Raw genomic sequence first — 18,281 nt, forward strand, 5'->3', positions numbered from 1 at the left:
ATTAAAGTCATTGATCACTGACAATATGTCCCTTTCCAGTGACATTTATAAGCACTGTAAAGCATCTAAAAAGAAGATGTTGTTTATAGGCATAGGTTTACATTGCCACAACCAAAAGAAGCTACATACAACAGCTCATGCAGCTGCATCTCAACCTGCGACAAGTATCACTCAACATCTACACATAACCACTTACATCTCTAACAGCAGTCACAGATTCATAGGAAACACATAGGTTTCTTTAGGAATATACAATTAGGTCCTCGTAGCACAATTATATTCCCTACGATGCAGATGAAACTAAGCAGTCAATCAAGTCGGATATGTTACAAGTCCCTGTCAGTTTAATGGTAATCTTCTCACGTAATTCCTCAGAGGATGCATTGATCAGCTTATATAAATTACATGGTATTAAGGTTTTGTATTAGGGAATCAAATTCCAGTCATCCTATACCTCAGTGCTAAGAAAATCTAAATCAATGTTATATTGTTTTATTAAACTAGGAGCAGAGTCACAGAGGTCCCCTGCAGAATGCGTCTTTTATCCCCATGACCTCATTGCCATTCTGCTTTTTTTATACTTCTCCCAGTGTCTGCATCCCGACAGGAGGTCAAGACGATGAGTTCCTCAGTCACTCACAGCCTGGTTCTCTTGCATTTCCTCAGCTCTTTTAAAATAAATGGGAGCTGCCTGTGGTCAGAACCTTTGAAAATCTTTTTCTAATTATCATCTCCCAGATTGGCTCTGTTTTTCTGTGAACCTGACAGGGCAGATGAAGTTGTATGTCTTGGCTGCCTGTAGGTAAGCACCATTTACTAAGCTACCTCCATGAATTTTCCTTTGTGCAGGCTCTGGAATAGGCAAGCAAAGATTTAAGTGTCCCTGAATTGCAGCATTGCAGTGCTGCTTCCTTTCCTTCCTGAATAGAAGCATTCTTCTTGGTTGTAATGAATTTTACCATTGCTCTTGATGAACGTGTTGTACTCAATATTGAATAATTCTGCTTGTACAAGGGACGAATTCATGCATTTTGTGCCTTTGCTCACTTGAAGATATCTTAGTGCTTATTGTTCATCAAAAATGGAATTTGTAACAAATAACAGTGCCCAGTACTGGAAAAGTCTTAACACAGTTTTCTCTAATGAAGTAGAGCATGTAATGCTTGTGGTTTTATCATAATACAGGTCATTTGATGGCTTAGTAATGTTTGTATGAAAACAAAAATATTTCTGTTATGTATCCCAAGAAAAAATAATGAATTTGAAAATGGCAAAGTTGCTTTTGTATGTACAAAAAATATTACAAGAACAGATGTGCATGATAGAATTAAACTTATGCTTTATTTCCATTATCTATTTTAAACCATCCACCCTGAAATGTATCGACTCTTGAATTGTTTTAAAATAGGGATGGAGTTTTATTTTATCTAACCTAAGTCATCTTATCTTGTCTTTTCTGATCTTAACTAGACATCTACACTTATCCCATAATTTAGCCTATCTATATCAAGAAATAAACCTGTCTAGGCTAGGATCTTTTCTGTGTCCCTAAAGCAGGCTTACTGGCATGGTATACTAGTATATGTACAGCTAGACATATAACTAAGCTCTTCCCTTTCCAAAACTACCTACTACCAAAGTAGGAAGTGTCCAAACTACCTATTGGGAGTGTCCCCAGCCATGGTAACCCCAAACCGTGCTCAGGCATCATTAGGGAGAGCACTAGCTGTCCCAGGGCAGAACTGTGCTAGCAATTTTACTAACAATTTAACAATGTGGAGACTTCCGATTCTTAGGCCCATACTCCAACATTCTAACATTACTGGTACAGATGTAATCTTAGGCTCTTTCTACGTTCAGTGAAGGGACTTTTCCATCCTGCTTGTCTTTCTTGTACAATGGGATGGGGTAAGCTGATACCTGAAGATACTGCTTTCTATAAGTGCCTGGATGATTCAGTTAAACCACACATTTGATATTTGGACACCTAAAATTAAGTGGGATGAGTGTTATCACAACTGATATGGCCTGCATTTATCCTGCCTAACACTGATCATCACATACCTAACTTAGGAATATCCTGGATATAAACTATTTACTCAATGGGAAAAAAAAAAAAAAAAAAAGTCCGAAAGCTGTAGTCAGCCTAAGATCTATTTGCAGAGACCTCTAGAAATGCTTGTGCCAGTCTTAGCTGTGAAGAAATATGAAGACAACTGTAACTTACAACAGCTCAGGTAGGTGTCTGAGCCTGAAGCCAAGATGTTGGAATCCAGTCTAGCAAATGCATTCCTTGGATACTGATTGCAGATGGGCCTACACAAAATACCAAATTTTATCTTTTGAAAATAGTGTAGCATATCACTGTAAGAGGGGAAATAAGCTTGAAAATACAGCTGAAGTATAATCAAGTTTGCCTGGGTCTGTAGGCAGTATGAAGTAATGAGCCTGACAAATATATCTGATTTATCTCAGTTAATCAAAGAGAAAATCTTTGACACTTTGGATTCCCGTTCTTTATTAAATAAATGGACTAAATCTTAGCAAGATTTTGCAAGAGAAATTTTGCAGCATTTGAATTGCAATCACATCATGTCAGCAGCATTTCTTCCCGAGGGACTGATAGGAGCTACAATTACTGAAAGGAAACTATTAAGAAAGCCTATTTGTGAAACCTTACTCAATGACTTATTAATTTGGAAGAATTCATGCAAAATTGAGGAATAAATAATTTAAATGAACAATTGGAAGATGGCAATCACAGCACCAAATCATACTACTTGCAACATACAAGCCTTGTGACGCAAAAAGCATTGTTTATTAAAAAAATACCTTGTGTGTATGAGAAATGCATAAGTAATCTTGTTCCTTCCTCTTTTTGCAGTTTGTTTTACCCTTGCACTATCAACAGTACAATCTCTACTGTGAAGACAGCAACACTGTAGTCATATTTTTTGGCACATTTCACTGAAGATTTCCCAAGGTAGCACATAATATGTTTAAAATCAGTGTAGGTTCTGTTTTACGGTCCCTACAAGGGTTTTTTTTTTTTTTTTCTTGTCTGCATTGTGCCCATTTATTCATGTGAGCCCTAAGGGCAAAATTCATGACGGTAGGCTAGACTAGATCTAGATTGTTAACTAAAAGGAAAAAGAGAGGAAGCCCAAGTGTTAAACTCTTACTGCATATTGCTTAACCCAGCTCACAGCATTGAGGTGGTGCTGTGCTGGATGTCCCGCTACTTTCTCCCAGAGGATACTGTGCTGTGGTTCAGGGAATATTTTACCGAAGGGATCACTTCTGAAAGAAGCATTGACAAGACCTCACCAGCTTTGATTCCTCTGACCAGCACAGTCCTCCGATGCTGTCCCAGCAAGTCTCACATCTTCCTGCCGGTTCACAAGCTCTTTTATCTCTCGAAGCAGGAAAGGCACAGCCCAGATTTCAGGCTTCAGAAGTGATTCTCAGGTGAACTGCACAAAAAGCTTCCATGTCATTTCAGATGACTTGAAAAAAAAAACATAGAAAAATAATTACTGTAATTATGTTGCGGGGCCACCCCAGAGAGCATAGAGGGAACCTAGACCTGGCCAGTGTGAAGGATGGTTGAAATCTTCTGACCTTGTTAGTCTTTTATTTAGCACTACAGGCACACAAGTAAGATTTGCACATCATAAAGTGTACTATTCCAACTATTACATTTATTCAGATGTAACAAATTCAACCTACTGGATTTTGTCAATATTTTTGGCCTTACCTTTCAGATTGTTTTTACCTTTTGTTTGTCAGGGTGCAGTTTGCTTTACAAATAAAGTTGTGTATTTATTTATTTATTTACTTGACTGTTAATGGAAGAGCAGTTGTAACTGAATGGCTGATTTGCTTCAACTCTAACCCAAGCACAGGAACAAAAATGTTCCTACAAACTGTGGCCAAAGCTGACTGTGGCCTGTAGAAGCTTGCCCATGCACATACCTTTTAGTGAAGCTCATTTGTATCCTAAAAGATTACCAGATCTACATGGCTTAAGTAATAACAGAAAGGAAAATAAGTGGTTCATTTAATCTGCCTTCTTGATTTTTAATTGTTAGATTTACAAGTCATTTATCGCTAATCACTTGCATTTCCTTCTAAGCTGTTTTTGGCAAGCTGAGGTGAGAATAAATCCAAGAGTTCAGATAAACAAAAGGTTTTAGAGAATTGTTGAAGAGGTGCTGGTCTCAGTTTGTAATGTCCTTCATCCTTTTCTTTATTTGCATTAGCTCAAAATGTTTTGTCTGGTAGCACACAGTACATTCTCCTAAGAGCATAGCATAGATACTGTAATGTCACTTAATTCTTCAAAAAGAGCTCTTAAAGGAGATTTCCACTGAAAAAAATGTAGTTATATAAGAATGCACCGTAATGTATTAAATAATATTAATTTAAAACTATCCTGCAGTGAGACCCCCTGAACTTTCTCAAAAGGTTTAAACTTTTCACACTCACCATGAAATTATTGTGGGCAACTGGCCAGTTCCTAAATAAACTCTGTGCATCAGTAGTGAAGCTTTTAATTTTGAACATGATTGATCCCCAGCCATTACGAGAACTGTCAGCTAAAATGAAGGAGTTCATTGCAGTTAATTTTTCATAATCGTATTATTTCATTGAAATATTTACACAATTTTTAAGTGAATTTCACTTAAACTTGACTCAGACCACATGAAAAGTGTATCTTACCTTCCCTTTATTTTCCATGGAATAGCTGTTCTTTCGTGATCAAAATTATATGGGCAGAAAACAAAGCAAAACAAAAACTTAGGAAGCGTAGGTCTTATGCCTTCTGACATAGTTAAAACTATTTATCCTTTGCCATATTCTCACCATAGTGTCAACATCCTGGAAATTTAGTAACTGCATTAAATTTCAGCTTTCAGGTTGTTTGCTTTGCCAAGAACATTAATGCACGTTCCTGTCTGTAAAAATCGATGCAAATGTATCGATGCAAATCGATGATGTGCACAGATACTCACATTCGTTAGCTCTGTGAACTGCTCTCGCTGTCAATGCGTCTGTGTTCGTATTAGGTGGCTGGAGCACTTCCACCCGGCAAGCTGCTGGCTGCAGTCTGTAATGAGACTTCGGCATGTGCAGACACTTCTGCCATGTCTTTGCTTCTGCAGAAAGGAGCGTGGGCCGGATGGCCGGTGTGAAACCATCCTGCGTTTACCTGGAGCTCTGGAGTGCACTGCAGTCCTCTCCTGTGGTAGAAATGGAGATGCACTGTGGGAACGCAGGCCTTGTAGTCTCCAAAGCTTTAACATGCCCTCAGTGACTCCAGGCTATCAAAGAAGTTGCATACATGCTTTACAAGAATGTGCTACTTTCACCTAGACCAGAGTGCAGTCATAAAGGTTAATATTTATGTGGCTGGAATATCATAGTGTTTCAGGACGAAAAGGTTAAGAATCACCGTTTCTTGACTTTGCTTTGGGGTTCTACCTAACAGTGCATATATATCTTTGTGGCTGAAGTGTTGGGATATACCATATTTTTATAAGCATTCTATGCAATATACCGTATATTTAAAAAAAAAGTGTAAGTGACAAAACTTTTCCTTTTATTTCTGAAACATGGATAAGAGGCCTTTCACAGCTGGCAGAGGTGGGAGTTCATGAAGAGCCTTGTGCTGTCCTGTCTTGATCTGGACAGACCCTCATAGTTATGTGGGAGATGTCGACTTCTCCCAACAAGATTAATGCTTTTTTGCCCATTCCAACACAGTTGTCTGACCACTGCTCATCTGTGTTAGAGAGCTAGCCCTACTGCTTGTTCTTCCTAGCCATCTCACTCTTCCAACAGTCATGCCTTTCTCTATATTTAGGACACCCACTTAGAGATGCTTTTTGCTTTCAAGGGGCCATATTAATTACACTAATTCCTCTTTTAGTGAATCTCTATTTTAGTAAATCTAAATCTAAAACTCTCTATTTTAGTAAACCTTGGAGTGCATTGGAGTGAAGTGAAAGTGGAGCCTGCGGTTTTGTCTCCTCCAAAAGGAATCTACTTTTCTCACCAAAATTGTTCACAAACTAACCTAGCACATAACAGGTGGGAGTGATTGGGGGATTCACTTCAAATTGCTCCAAATCAAATGTACACATGGCCATAATTTCTCAGAAAAATCTAAATATGCTGATGTATTCACCAGGAAGTCTGTCTTTCTCACAGCTGTCTTGTGTGCTCGTCTGAGACTGTTATCTGAATCAGATCTGGGTTTCTTGATGCCAGGACCCTTGTATGAAATTGTCATTCAAGCTACCGTGAACCAGTGGGAGCCCAGACTAAGATTTCCTCTCCCTCCCTCTGCACCATTTGTATATTATTTTGATCTAGGTTCTTCTGATCTAGGTTCAAGGCAGACAGCTGTACTGGCTTGTGTCCTTAACTATGCTCGTGTAAACTGAAGCCTGGTGGAAGTAGACATCAGTTCCTTTGCAGGAAACCTTCTGTGCCAGGCTGAGAAAAATTTGGTGAACACCTCGCAGTAGGCTTTTGGAGCTGGAGACAAGAAATATGTAGAGCAAATCAGGCCAGTGTACATTTTTTTTCAGTAATTTCAATATTAATTTTATTATCCATAATATTAATTTTAAATATCTGGAGAAAATGGCCTGATGTTTTATTTTGGATTGAGCAATTGCCAAAAATGGTCTGCATTCATTACAACATTTCAGCCTAATACTGTACTTTTAAAAATATATGTGCTTGTTATGTGCTGAAGAAAGCTGAAATGTGAAACATTTAAACAGCAGTACAAAGCAGGATGTATGTCGTGTGGAGCAACAATTACAACCTAAATGTGTAGAGAAGAGCTCAGTGAAGCTAAACGCCTCGAGCTCCGCAATATGTAATATTTTCACAGCATGAGTAATTGGAGATATTCTGTAGAATTGCTTTGAGTTCAGATTATTTTAAAGCCTGTCTTGAATCATTCGGCGTTTTAGACAGGGGCTATTGCTGTCCCCTTGCTTAGCACTTGGCTCTGGTTTCCAGCCTCCGAGCTCTCACTGATGTGTGTGCCGCACAGACTTCCAACAGCGCTGCTGTCCGTCCTGTGTCCTCTGCTCTGTGCACACTGACTCTTGTGAACAGGAGTCTGAGCCCGTAACAGACATTTCATGTCAACGTGAAAATCTGCGTGTGTGTGCAATGTTCTCATGTTAAAATACCTAACAAGAATCTGGCATTCTTTTTGCTCTAGAAATTACCCATGAGGGGAAGGAGTGACGCCCGCAAAAAGGCTTTTCAACAATATAACAGTCCAGAAAGTCTGTATAATAACATGCAGTTCATTTCTTTGTCAATGAAAGATTTCTCTTCTGCGGTACTCTGATGTTTCAAGCATTCTGTCTAATCAGAATTTTAAATGATGAGGCGCTTCCCACTAGAGATCTCTCTGAAGAACTCATAGATTTCAATTTAAGGTTATTAATCATTACTCTCACCCTAAAAATGCCCCTTCTTAATTTGATCCTCTTATTCCTATATATAGGATAGATTTCTGTTAGATTCTTGGAGTAATTTGTATTGAAATATTCATTCATAATTTTTCATCTTCCTCCATACGTTGTTATTAGTTATGGTAGCTGAAGAAAAAATATTGAGCCCCTTCAGTCTCACTCTCCTTTTTTTGTCCTCTTCCACAGTCAGTTTCTGTAAACCTCTTTATTTATGGTTCACTTCTGAACTATTTTGCCTCGTCGATGTGAAGTTGGTGAAATGCTATTTGGAACTAAATACATACCCAAGTACGGACACTTCAGAGCAAGATAGTGAGGAGCTGTTGACTTCTGTGCCCATTTCTAAAATTATATATTATCTAATCAACAGAGAGTGGTTGTGAGAATAGCCACTGGCTGCTTATATAATTGGTGCCCAAACTGACCTTTTGATGCTGTGCTGAATTACAAGCTCTTGTTTATTTTCTACTCTTCTTCTTGCTCTGCATTTTTTTTCAGTCTTTATTATTTCCCGATCCTATTTCTAAATATGTCCTTTTCCTTGTTCTCGATGGTATTTGCAACTCTTCACTTTTTTATATCAAGTAAATTTTATTAATGTCATAATTTCTTCCTTTTAAGGACCATTAATGAAGCGGTTAAACAGGAATGGACATAACACAGATTTTGGCAATATTGCCCTTCTCTTCTGACTCAGGGTTTTACCACTAACACTGCGGTTTTTTTGCAACCCCTCACACACTTCTTAGTCCACATGGCAGTTTGTATCCAACCAAGTATGAATTGATTTTCAATTTAAGCTGTGCTAAGGCTGGAAGTGATGCTGGTGCTGATAGGACCACAGAGCAACCGCGAGGTTTTCCATGGCATGCTGTGGGAGTGGGCGTTACACTAGGCAGCATGAAGGAGCATTAAAGCTCCATTTGACGTCCTGGCCAGTTCACCCTGGTAAAAATCTATAGCTGATGTCTGTCAGCAGCATTCCCGGCAGGTGCTGCTCGTGAAAATCTGGTTTAAAATGTAAGCTCCTCAGCCTGCTTCACAAGGAAGTATGAGAAAGAGAACATAACTTTACATCTAAGCGGGCTCAATTGTATGTATGCTTATTAAAATGGTATGTGATATTTGGACATATAGAAATCAGTATATACTTAATGTTCAACTTGCCATTTAAAATAAACATAGATCCCTACTAAACTTTTGCATCATTAATGACTCTTTTTGACTTAATAATTTGTTTTAATGACTTGACTGAGTGGCTGCTTAATGTAAGCAGATATCACATGTCTGGTATACAAGATTTCTTTCGTTGCATTCAGCATTTCTCTGTATAGGTAGGGTACTTTGTTGTGTGGCACTTAAGGACCCCTATGAGTGCCAAATGCCTTATGTGATTTGTTGCCCCTCAGTATCTGAGTATACTGATGTGGATGGACACTTTTGAGTCCTTTCTTACTTCTTAGGATATTCATCAAAATGTGGTTTTCCTGATAATCCATGTTCTGAGGGCTGGATGCCTTTAAAATTTTAAATGCCTTCTCTCCTTTTAAATGCTGTGCTCTGTTTGAAAATCGAAGAGCTGTCAACATGTGCAGAAAGATGTGCCTAATAAGACAAAAACATTGGTGTTTATTTCCCTGATAAACTGTGAAGGATATGTAGAAACCAGCATATTAAAAAAAGAAACTAATATGCTTCATATTTTAAAATTAAAATTATTTAGCAATCTTCACACTTTATGACTTTCAAATAAAGGTATATGAAATTGTTTGTTATTTATCAATTTCTAGCACAAGGTAGCCCGTAAACTCTTGAATATCAGATCTACCCTCTGTAGTTCTTTGCTGCCATCTTCTGTTTCTTACTGTTGTTGTTCTTAGCTTCTGAAAAGCAAGGCTGCCATCCGAAAGAGCAAAAATTTCTACCATTTCCTTCTTTCTTTCTTTCTTTCTTTTTTTTTTTTAGCTAAAGCAAAGTGAAGCAAATGCAGATACAAAGGAGAAGCTTCCATTGCGTCTGCGCATCTTTGAAAAATTTCCTAACAGGCCACAAATGGTGAAAATCTCCAAGCTTCCTTCAGATTTCACAGTTCCAAAAATAAGGTATTGAAATGCTTCCTTTACTAATATCCTATAAATCTGTTTGATATCACAGAGCACTAAAAATATGTAATTGTTTTGCTTGTGGATTGAACAGATAATTCAGAAAATCCAAGCTGAAACAGAACTGGATTGAAGTCTGATGCATTTTATTTTCAAAATAAAAAATTGTAGTGCTCTTTATGTCACACACAACTACACTGACTGAACGAGGCATAATTGATACAAGTAGAACATGATTAGAAAATGTGTTTTGTTCCTTCGCTCCCATCTGGGTTTTATATTCTTGGCTGAGGTAACTAGCTCGCAGTCTAATCAGTTCTCATCTGATTTAAGATGTGACCAAGTACAGATCATTAGAATGTGTTGCCTAGGTTGTTTCATAGCAGCTATGCTGAAATGACCTGGACTCCTCTTTGGAACTGAATAGGTAACAGTTTTCTGTAAAACACAACTTAGAAAAGGAGCAGACCCTTGTCTGGCCCCTAGATGGTCAGTTGTAGTGCAGTTATTCTTGACACGGTCCCAAGAGCAGATTAGAGCCATCCAAAGGCTCCTCCAGCGCACAGGCTGCTCAAACTGAGAACGCAGCCCAGGGCGGCCACACAGGCTTTGGCTCTTGCAGTATTCCCAGCCAGCCCACACCGCGAGGGGTAAAAGACAGCTCTCGGTGTTCTGTATCTCTTCAGATTACCTTTATTTTGGTTATACTCATAAGAAACTCGTAAGAAAGCTAGTACAACTGGTTTGATTGGGTAGTACAATCTTAGCTGCATGAAAACAGTATTGTGGATGGAAGGGTCGGAAAGAAAAACCTTCCCCTTCTAAGGTGCAGGCATAGCTACTATATCTTTAGTTCCACAATACTATTTAGCTGTACAGCAGGGGTATTTTTCTCCTACTCTTTGTCTTTTTTGGTATCCCTTTCTAGTGTTGTTTTCCCCAACATACTCTAGCTTAATGTGTGATCTTGCTAGCTACTGAAAAACTTTAAACAAGCTCTAGGAAATCAGAACTTTATACCTAAAGCACCTGTACTTTGTAGAAAACTCTCTCCAGATAGAGATTAGTTATAGTCAGTTTACAGTGGGAATAGCTCATCTCTAAACCTAAAACACAGCAGGATAAACATGTGTTTCTTGTAAACAGAAATACTTCAAGGATTTAAATATGGTATATGTGATGCGCGGAATTGCTAAGCTGCTTAATATTGGCATTCAGAGCAGTTTTTGAACAGATGTTGTTTGAAATTTTGAAAATCTTGAAAATAATTTCTTGCAGAAAGTATGTTTCTTTTGGATTATATCAGCATTTGATTAGCATTGAAGTAACAGCCCGTGTAAAGAACACAAGAAGAGCTGCAAGCTGCAAAGGCACTTTAAATAAATATTTAACACTTTAATTGGTAAAGAAATAAATAAAAGAATTATTTTAAAAGAAAACAAAACTTTTTTCCTTGAAGCTACATGCAAGACATCCACCTCACAATTCAGTTATGTATTTCTTTGATAGCTGAATTTAAGTTTAATCAGGTATTTTTTCTGCAGTCTGCCCAACTGTACCCCTATATATCTTTTTCTTGTGCACCCACAGGTTGCAGGACATGAAAAATATATATATATTAATTCTAATTAATTTTTAATCCATCGTTATCTTCTATTTGTTCACAAGGGAGAGTTTTATGAAGCAGTTTATTGATCGTCAGCAGCAAGATACCAGCTGTTTGCTGCGAAGACTTCCTTCAGCTTCTTCTTCCTCATGTGACCACTCTAAAAGATCTGCAATTGAAGAAAATAAATACATTGATCAAAAGGTAAATGTGGCATTCAGGGCAGCAAGTGTTTTTGCTTAAGTACTGTGAGGGAAGAGCTCCAATTCTAGTTTGTCAAATTACTAAAGCTCTGAACACAACGTACAACAACAGAAGACAGCATAATTTGGACAGTTAAACAGATGTCTCAGCAGATTCCTATTTGGTTTAAATTTTCCTATTTCCTTTGGCTTCAAAATTCAGGATTTGATGCATTTTTTTTAATGCATCCATCTTATGAACCTAATTCCTTAAAATGTTCTTGTGAATCAGTTAGAGGTTAGTGGAAAATCAAAGTCCACATGGAATTTCTGAGTGAGTCACTTGCTACCATTGGTACAATGTTGAAGACGCACTTTACTGACGTGAGGTTCTTTGTAATCACTGGAGGTAGATAGGCAAAAAATTAATCATTCTAATTATTTAGACCACGTTAACCTCTCTGTAGGTCTGGGAATCACTAGAAAACAGAGCTGTTGTGTTGAATCCAGTCTCCCAGTTGGACTGTCATGGATAATTGGATTTGAAAAATATATCAGGATGGAAAATATATCAGTTTGGAACGATCATGACGATGATGCAACATAGGATGAAACTGTGTGACTTCTAGCACCTTGCAAAACAAAAGGGTCTGAAAAAAATAATTGTTGTGCTTCATGGAAGATACCGATTTCCCACATTTCCCTTGGTATTTGTACTGATATCACTTCTTTATGATTCCCAATATTGTGTAACTCATTAGGGACTTTCTGACCGGACAAAAGAACAGTCCTCCAGCCCATGACTAACATCTTGGGGTTTGTAAATACATTTGAAGTCACAGAATCGTGGACAAGAAAGAGAGAGGTCACATGTTGTAGTTAGGCAGTATAACTCTGTAACCTAAAACAGCATTAGTAAAAGCAGAAGGCAGGACTAGGGAAAACAATACTTTTCTGGTAATGAATGAGAGGCAAATTGCAAAATACTGTTCATTTTCATCTCTATTTCAATGCAATCACTCATTTCTGTGGCCAGTGTGTTCTATAATACCAGATAACAAAAGCTGCACTGGAAGCCCTGAGAGGGAGCTCTGCAATATATATATATATATATTTAATCAAACATAGGAAAGAATAAAGCCTGTATGGGCAGTATCTGCTCCAAGAAGCATAGCAGAAATGTTGGATAAAGCATTAACTGGCAAACACAGGGGTTGGCAAAACTACACTGAGTTTTGCCAATGATGGCTCGCCCACGTTGTGCCAGGGGAAGCAGAGTGAAGCTCTGCCATGTAATCAGGGATAAACGGAGACCTTAGACTTGTCCCAGTCACACAGAAAAGTCCACGGTGTGGAAAGCAGAGTGCATATTGAATGCACACTTTCAATAGATCTGTTTACATGAAGATTTTTTAAGTATATAAAGTTGCAATTTTAACTCCTGCTCTCTGCTGTTCACAGAAGTGAACCCTGATTGATTACATTTGAAGATAAATTCACAATACTTTGCTGAATGAGCTCTTGCAATGTGAAAATGGAATGCAGCATTCTTTTCAATTTTTCTCTTCTCCCCAAGAGCAAATGTATGTGATCTGACTTTCATTTTGAATTATGTGTTTGAAAATTGCATTTGCACTATTGAACTTGCTTTAAGCATACACATTTGTATTTCCATGCCTCAGAGGTAGAATCAGTGATGAGTAACATTTCTGATAAATGCAGCTTAAAACAAGGTATTTACACATTCTTGTTATGAAGAAGAGAATGTTAGGTAGGATTTTGTCAAAGTAATTACTCCAGCTTTCTATAGTTAAAATTACCATGGCAATCTCATTTTTGTATGAACAAATCTTCTTAAAAATGTGTTATCCTTAAAACGAGCTTAGAATGAATGGTTGCTTTTAAGCATGAACCTTGCTTAAAAGGTTTGTCAAAGAGAAACTTGACCAAATATTTGCTAGCAGGATGGCTCGTGGCTAGCAGGATGCATTCCCTCTACTCTTGATGACAGTGTGGTGACTTCAGAAGCTTTTCCAATCTTTTATTGCATTTAGTTGGGGGAATTATAGGAATCCTGCTGGTAGGATCTGATTTCTTTTTTTCCTTTGTGGTGTCTATAATATGGCCAGCTTCCTCATTTCCTCCTGGATTTATATCAACACTTCAGTGTTCCACACCTGCTGAAGTGGTAGACAGCACTGAATACTTATAGCCCTTTCCTTTCACTTCAGCAGTGTTCTTCTTTTCTCTCTCTCTACAAAGCTGAGCTGTAAATGTTCTATTGCTTCCTTATTCAAAACCAGTCTGACAGGTAATTCAAGATGATTGATAAAGCAAAATTTTCTTCATTGTCTTGTATAACAGATATAGTAAGTTTTTTAAATATTTTAATTGCCTACTTCCTTGAAAAGATATTTTTAATTGTAAAAGAGAAGTTTATTTTAATTGCTTTTTTTTCATTTGTGGAGGTTATTTAATCTTCTCAAAATAAATGAAAAGTCTATTTATTTGCATGCATTTCCTTATATATATTACTATGACCATAGTGGCCAGATTTAAATTATTTTTATTCTCAATATATGCCAAATCAAAAGAACAGCTCCCTAAAACAGATATCTTTACTATAGTCATTTTTTTCTAGTAAAGTCTGTGAGCTCCAAAAGTTTTTCCAGTTCTTCCAAAAGGCTAAACTACTGTCAAAGTAATGAACTAACCAAACTAACCAAAAACTATTATCAAGAATCACTTTTAAATACCTGAATGCTCTTAATCTTTTATGAGGCTTCTCAGAGTTCACTCACCATGTGTGAAGGAAAACTTTCTTCCTAATTTCTTGCCAGCCAAGCCTGGGCCATCTCTGTTGTCGCTGCTTGATAGGAAGCTTAGCTTGCTGCTTTGGCTGAAGCATCTATGACTCTCTCTACCTAAACATGTAACACTGGGGTCTCCTGGGGTCCTCTGAACTCAGCACTGCAGGAAACTCCATGGCATCATGATCAGGGAAATTTTACTGTGGAAAACTATAGAGGTCACCCCTAGTCAGCTGGCTGGGTGACTCAGCTGGAATTGAGGCGGTTGGTCTTTGCTCTCTCCTTGAGGGTCCACGGAGCAAATATTCTCATACCCATTAATCTCTTCACTGACCTTCCTCACTGCATCCTGAGATAGGCTATCCCACTGTGGCCTGCAGGATCCTTGCATTTTGTTAGGGGAAACGGGACTGGCTATTTGTTTGAGGCTGCCTGTAGCAGGAAAGGCTGTGGTAGTAAAAAGAGCCTAGAGATACTTTCTGGTGGAAGAAGGAAAAGTGCCATGAGTAAACAGTGCCATTGTAAAATTCATGGAAAAAAGTAGATGTGTGAGGGGTTAAAAAAAAAAAAAAAAAAAGTGGGGATTGCAGTCATGGCATTAAATGAATGCTCCGGATGTGGGAGAAAAGGAGTTTGCAGAGACAGAAAGGGAGGTTCCTTCATACTTCACAACTGTATGAAAATTATTCACAATATGCTGGGAAATTTCCTAGCTAACCAATATTTCAGCAAATTCTTGGATAGGAGAACTGCATAAAATGTATGTACACAGATGAGTTTTGTGTAAGTGGGTAGATGATAAGAAAGGAAGTTGGCAGAAGATGAAGACATCTCCTGTGGTGACTCTTGTAAGAGCTTGAGGAATGGTGACTCCAAAATTCAGGGGAAAAAGTAAATGAATTGTAATGTTTACAACACGTCTCGTGTCCATTGGAGTTACAGGAACATAAAAACATGTCAGAATGCTGTCATAAGAGACACAGAACTTTCAGTAGGCCTTGCTAAAAATCATTTGAGGAGGACCTTAATAAATGGATTACTTAGCTTGGACACAGCACATTACTGTTACATTATATTTCAAAACAGACAGATTCCTGAGATGAACTTTGAAAGTGCCTATAGCTCAATATGTACAGATGCTCATGTGCATGTTTACATCAATGACACGGCAGGAGTGAATAATAATAAATAAAATAGTAAATAATAAATAATAATAATAATAAATAAAATAAATAAAAAAGTTTCTAAATAAAAGTTTCTAATATGTTCATGCATTTTATAGTGCATAGACTTTGAAAATCTCCCATGTATTTGAAATAATATATACAGACCAGCCTGCTCATTTCTTCGTTTGTAACATTAATTGCATAGTACCAAACACATTTTCTCTTTTCTATCCTCTTTATCTTTCCGTTTCCTCTCACCTGTATGAATTTTGTTTTTCACTGTGCAAGTAGTGAAGTCAGTGGCCTTTCTGGTCTCCCATTGGAACAAGATCCATAATTAAGGCCTAGCTCATGTGAAAGCTCCCACACTATGCGAGTTTCCTGTTGTTAAACAGAATGAAGATGTATCATGAAAGGTCATGGACAGAAAGGTAGAGTTTCTCTCTAAGGTATCCAGGTCTGTGGCCGTGGAGGACTACGAATATTAAGCAGCAGACGTTGCACTTGGTTCTGCATTCTTTGGGGACTCAGTGCACAGAAAAGAGCATCGAGGTGGTTTGTTCATGATGACCTGTGTTGCCTAGCAGACAGGCTGCTGAGCCTCGTAACAGATTTTTTAGGCTATTTGGCTCCATTCCCAGATATGATCCTGCTGATATCTATTAAAGTTAGATGGGATGGAACACAAACATCAACCCAATTATAAGCTTCATCCTAGAAGGGTTTGAGTACTTCGTTGGAGGTCAACTCCCTTTGATTTATGTAGAAATCAGTGCTCCTCAGCATCTCAGGGAAAGTTTATGATTGTATCTGTTTACAATTTGACACACAAATTCAACACACAAGATTGACCACAACTTTTAATGCATGTCTGGTTAACATCATAGATAGTCCATTTGTGAGCTGCTGAGACATGTCACCTACTCTTGATAAGATGTTGTTGCTTAATCTAGCCATTTGTTCCAGCCTGTCTTTTTCTGATCTGTGCTCAGCTTCTTTCATTAACTCTTCTGTTTCTTGCAAAAAGAACCACATATATTCTGAGAGTATTTTGAAAGTACTTTTCCGTGCAGGAAGTGTTTGCAATTGTCAGAACTGAAATAGCCTTTCAGCTTTTCAGCATTGTAGACAAGGCATCCCAAGATATCTTTCAGAAAGTGATTGGGAGGGAAGCCTCACTCATAACCTATATTTGTATTTGCTCATAAACTTGATTTGTATTTATTCATTTTTTAACAATAGTAGAATATTTTGCATAAATTGTCATTCTCAGAAGTGATACTGTACTCTTCTAAACTTAACTTTGGGCATTCTGTTTTGCAAAGCAGAATTTTGGCCCTTCTCCTCCAGATCGTTCTAATGAAGTTAATATATGAAAATCGTTTCATTTATTTATTTATTTTCATATAAAATACATGTAACAATGTGCCCCTATGTCTAAGCAGGCAATTTAAAAACAAAACAGAAAAAGACAAACTTGTAAAGTACATTCTATCATTAAAATGTCTTACCACGCACACATTTCTGCTGATAATATTTTCCTTTTGTGACCATGCTTGCCTTCAGCAGAGAAAATAGAACTGCAGTAATAACAAAATGCTATTCTGGTTATGGTCTTCCTCTGGCTACTGGTGATTTTAAATTGCCTTGTCACTCCTGCCTCTACATAGTGTGTTCAAATTCTGCCTGAAAAAGACCAATATGTGATTACATTCGAAGAGAAAGGAAATGGGGTACTCTGCTGTTCTCGAGTGCTGTAATTCAACACTTCTTTCCGGAATTAGCTTGCTACTGCATCACTTTTGCACTTAAAGATTTCTAAGGTTTGGTACAAAGGCTAGGAAGAGGCATTAAAACGCAAGGGGATGATCATACCCCTACTGCTTTTTCAATCAAACAGAATTTGGACACAGCAAATTTTTAAGGGCTGCTATATTTTAGTGGAAAAGAGCAAGTGTTTGTATGAAGTGAAGGGAGAGACAAAATGTGTTATGGAAAAAAAGCCTGCTAGTTGACCCTTGTGCTCCCCCTTTCTCCTCAGGAAAACTCATACTTAGGATCCAGGACTCCCTGAGGTCCTTCAGTCTCTCTCATTGAAACGCATTCCCAAAAACTGATAATTGCCATTAACCTTTTGTTCTAGTGGAGGGAATTATATGCTTGTACCAACATAAGTAATGCTCTTCCCCACTCCTTGAGCCCAAAATACCTCAGGGTCAGCTTGGCCATCCATCAGTTCTTACTTCCACCCAGCTCTTGGCTCATAGGAGTGACCTACCTAGTGCTTTTAACTATCTTTTTGCCACAGATGCCTCTGCCTCCTGTTTCAAGTAAAGACAGAAAAGAAAGCAAACACATACAAACCTGCCCCATGTTGCACTTTCCAAAAATCTACCTGTTAGACTGCTAAAAGAAAAAAAACTCAGAAACCCAACCATAGTATGAGAAGGCATAGAAGAGAGGGATTCAGCTCCCTCCCTGGAACTGCTCCCACATGTGACTGAAATGATGGACTTTTGTCATTCCCTAGAAGTCTTCTGAGTTTCCATTTTGAGGTTCCACTAACATTAACCTTATTCGTATTCTCAGACTTACTTAAAAACAGTTCTTGGTTATGCCTCTCCAGGAGGATCAGTCACAAGAGCATGGCTTTCCTGAAGAGGCAGGTAGCAACTGAGGGCTGGAAAATGAATTAAGGCTATTTCAGGAAAATGACTCCAGAGAGTTAAACAGATTGTGCCTAATTATCATTCTACATGTCTGATCCAAAGGGACAACGCTTGGCTTCTTGTAACTCTTAGTAGACCACTATTTTGTGAGCTTGTTTCTAGGACATGGTTATTTAGGACAACCTTGTCAAAGGCCAGGTTTTCGAAGTCCAAATGAAAATAGTTAGTTTGGAATAGTTAT

The 18,281-nt window shown here is 38.0% G+C and overlaps 1 protein-coding gene across 1 annotated transcript in view; it reads left to right on the forward strand.

Annotated features, from left to right (window-relative positions):
* NALCN (sodium leak channel, non-selective) overlaps positions 1–18,281 on the forward strand; it is a 218,594-nt gene that overhangs the window by 154,390 nt on the left and 45,923 nt on the right. Inside the window, exons 16-17 of the mRNA XM_088525668.1 lie at positions 9,471–9,607; positions 11,276–11,417. Of these exons, the coding sequence (XP_088381794.1) occupies positions 9,471–9,607; positions 11,276–11,417 (279 nt within the window). The remainder of the gene's footprint in view (positions 1–9,470; positions 9,608–11,275; positions 11,418–18,281) is intronic.

Source organism: Tinamus guttatus, unplaced genomic scaffold (assembly GCF_059628265.1).
Source record: "Tinamus guttatus ecotype Peru unplaced genomic scaffold, ASM5962826v1 Tinamus_guttatus_pri_ptg000235l, whole genome shotgun sequence".
Classification (NCBI taxonomy): Eukaryota; Metazoa; Chordata; class Aves; order Tinamiformes; family Tinamidae; genus Tinamus; species Tinamus guttatus.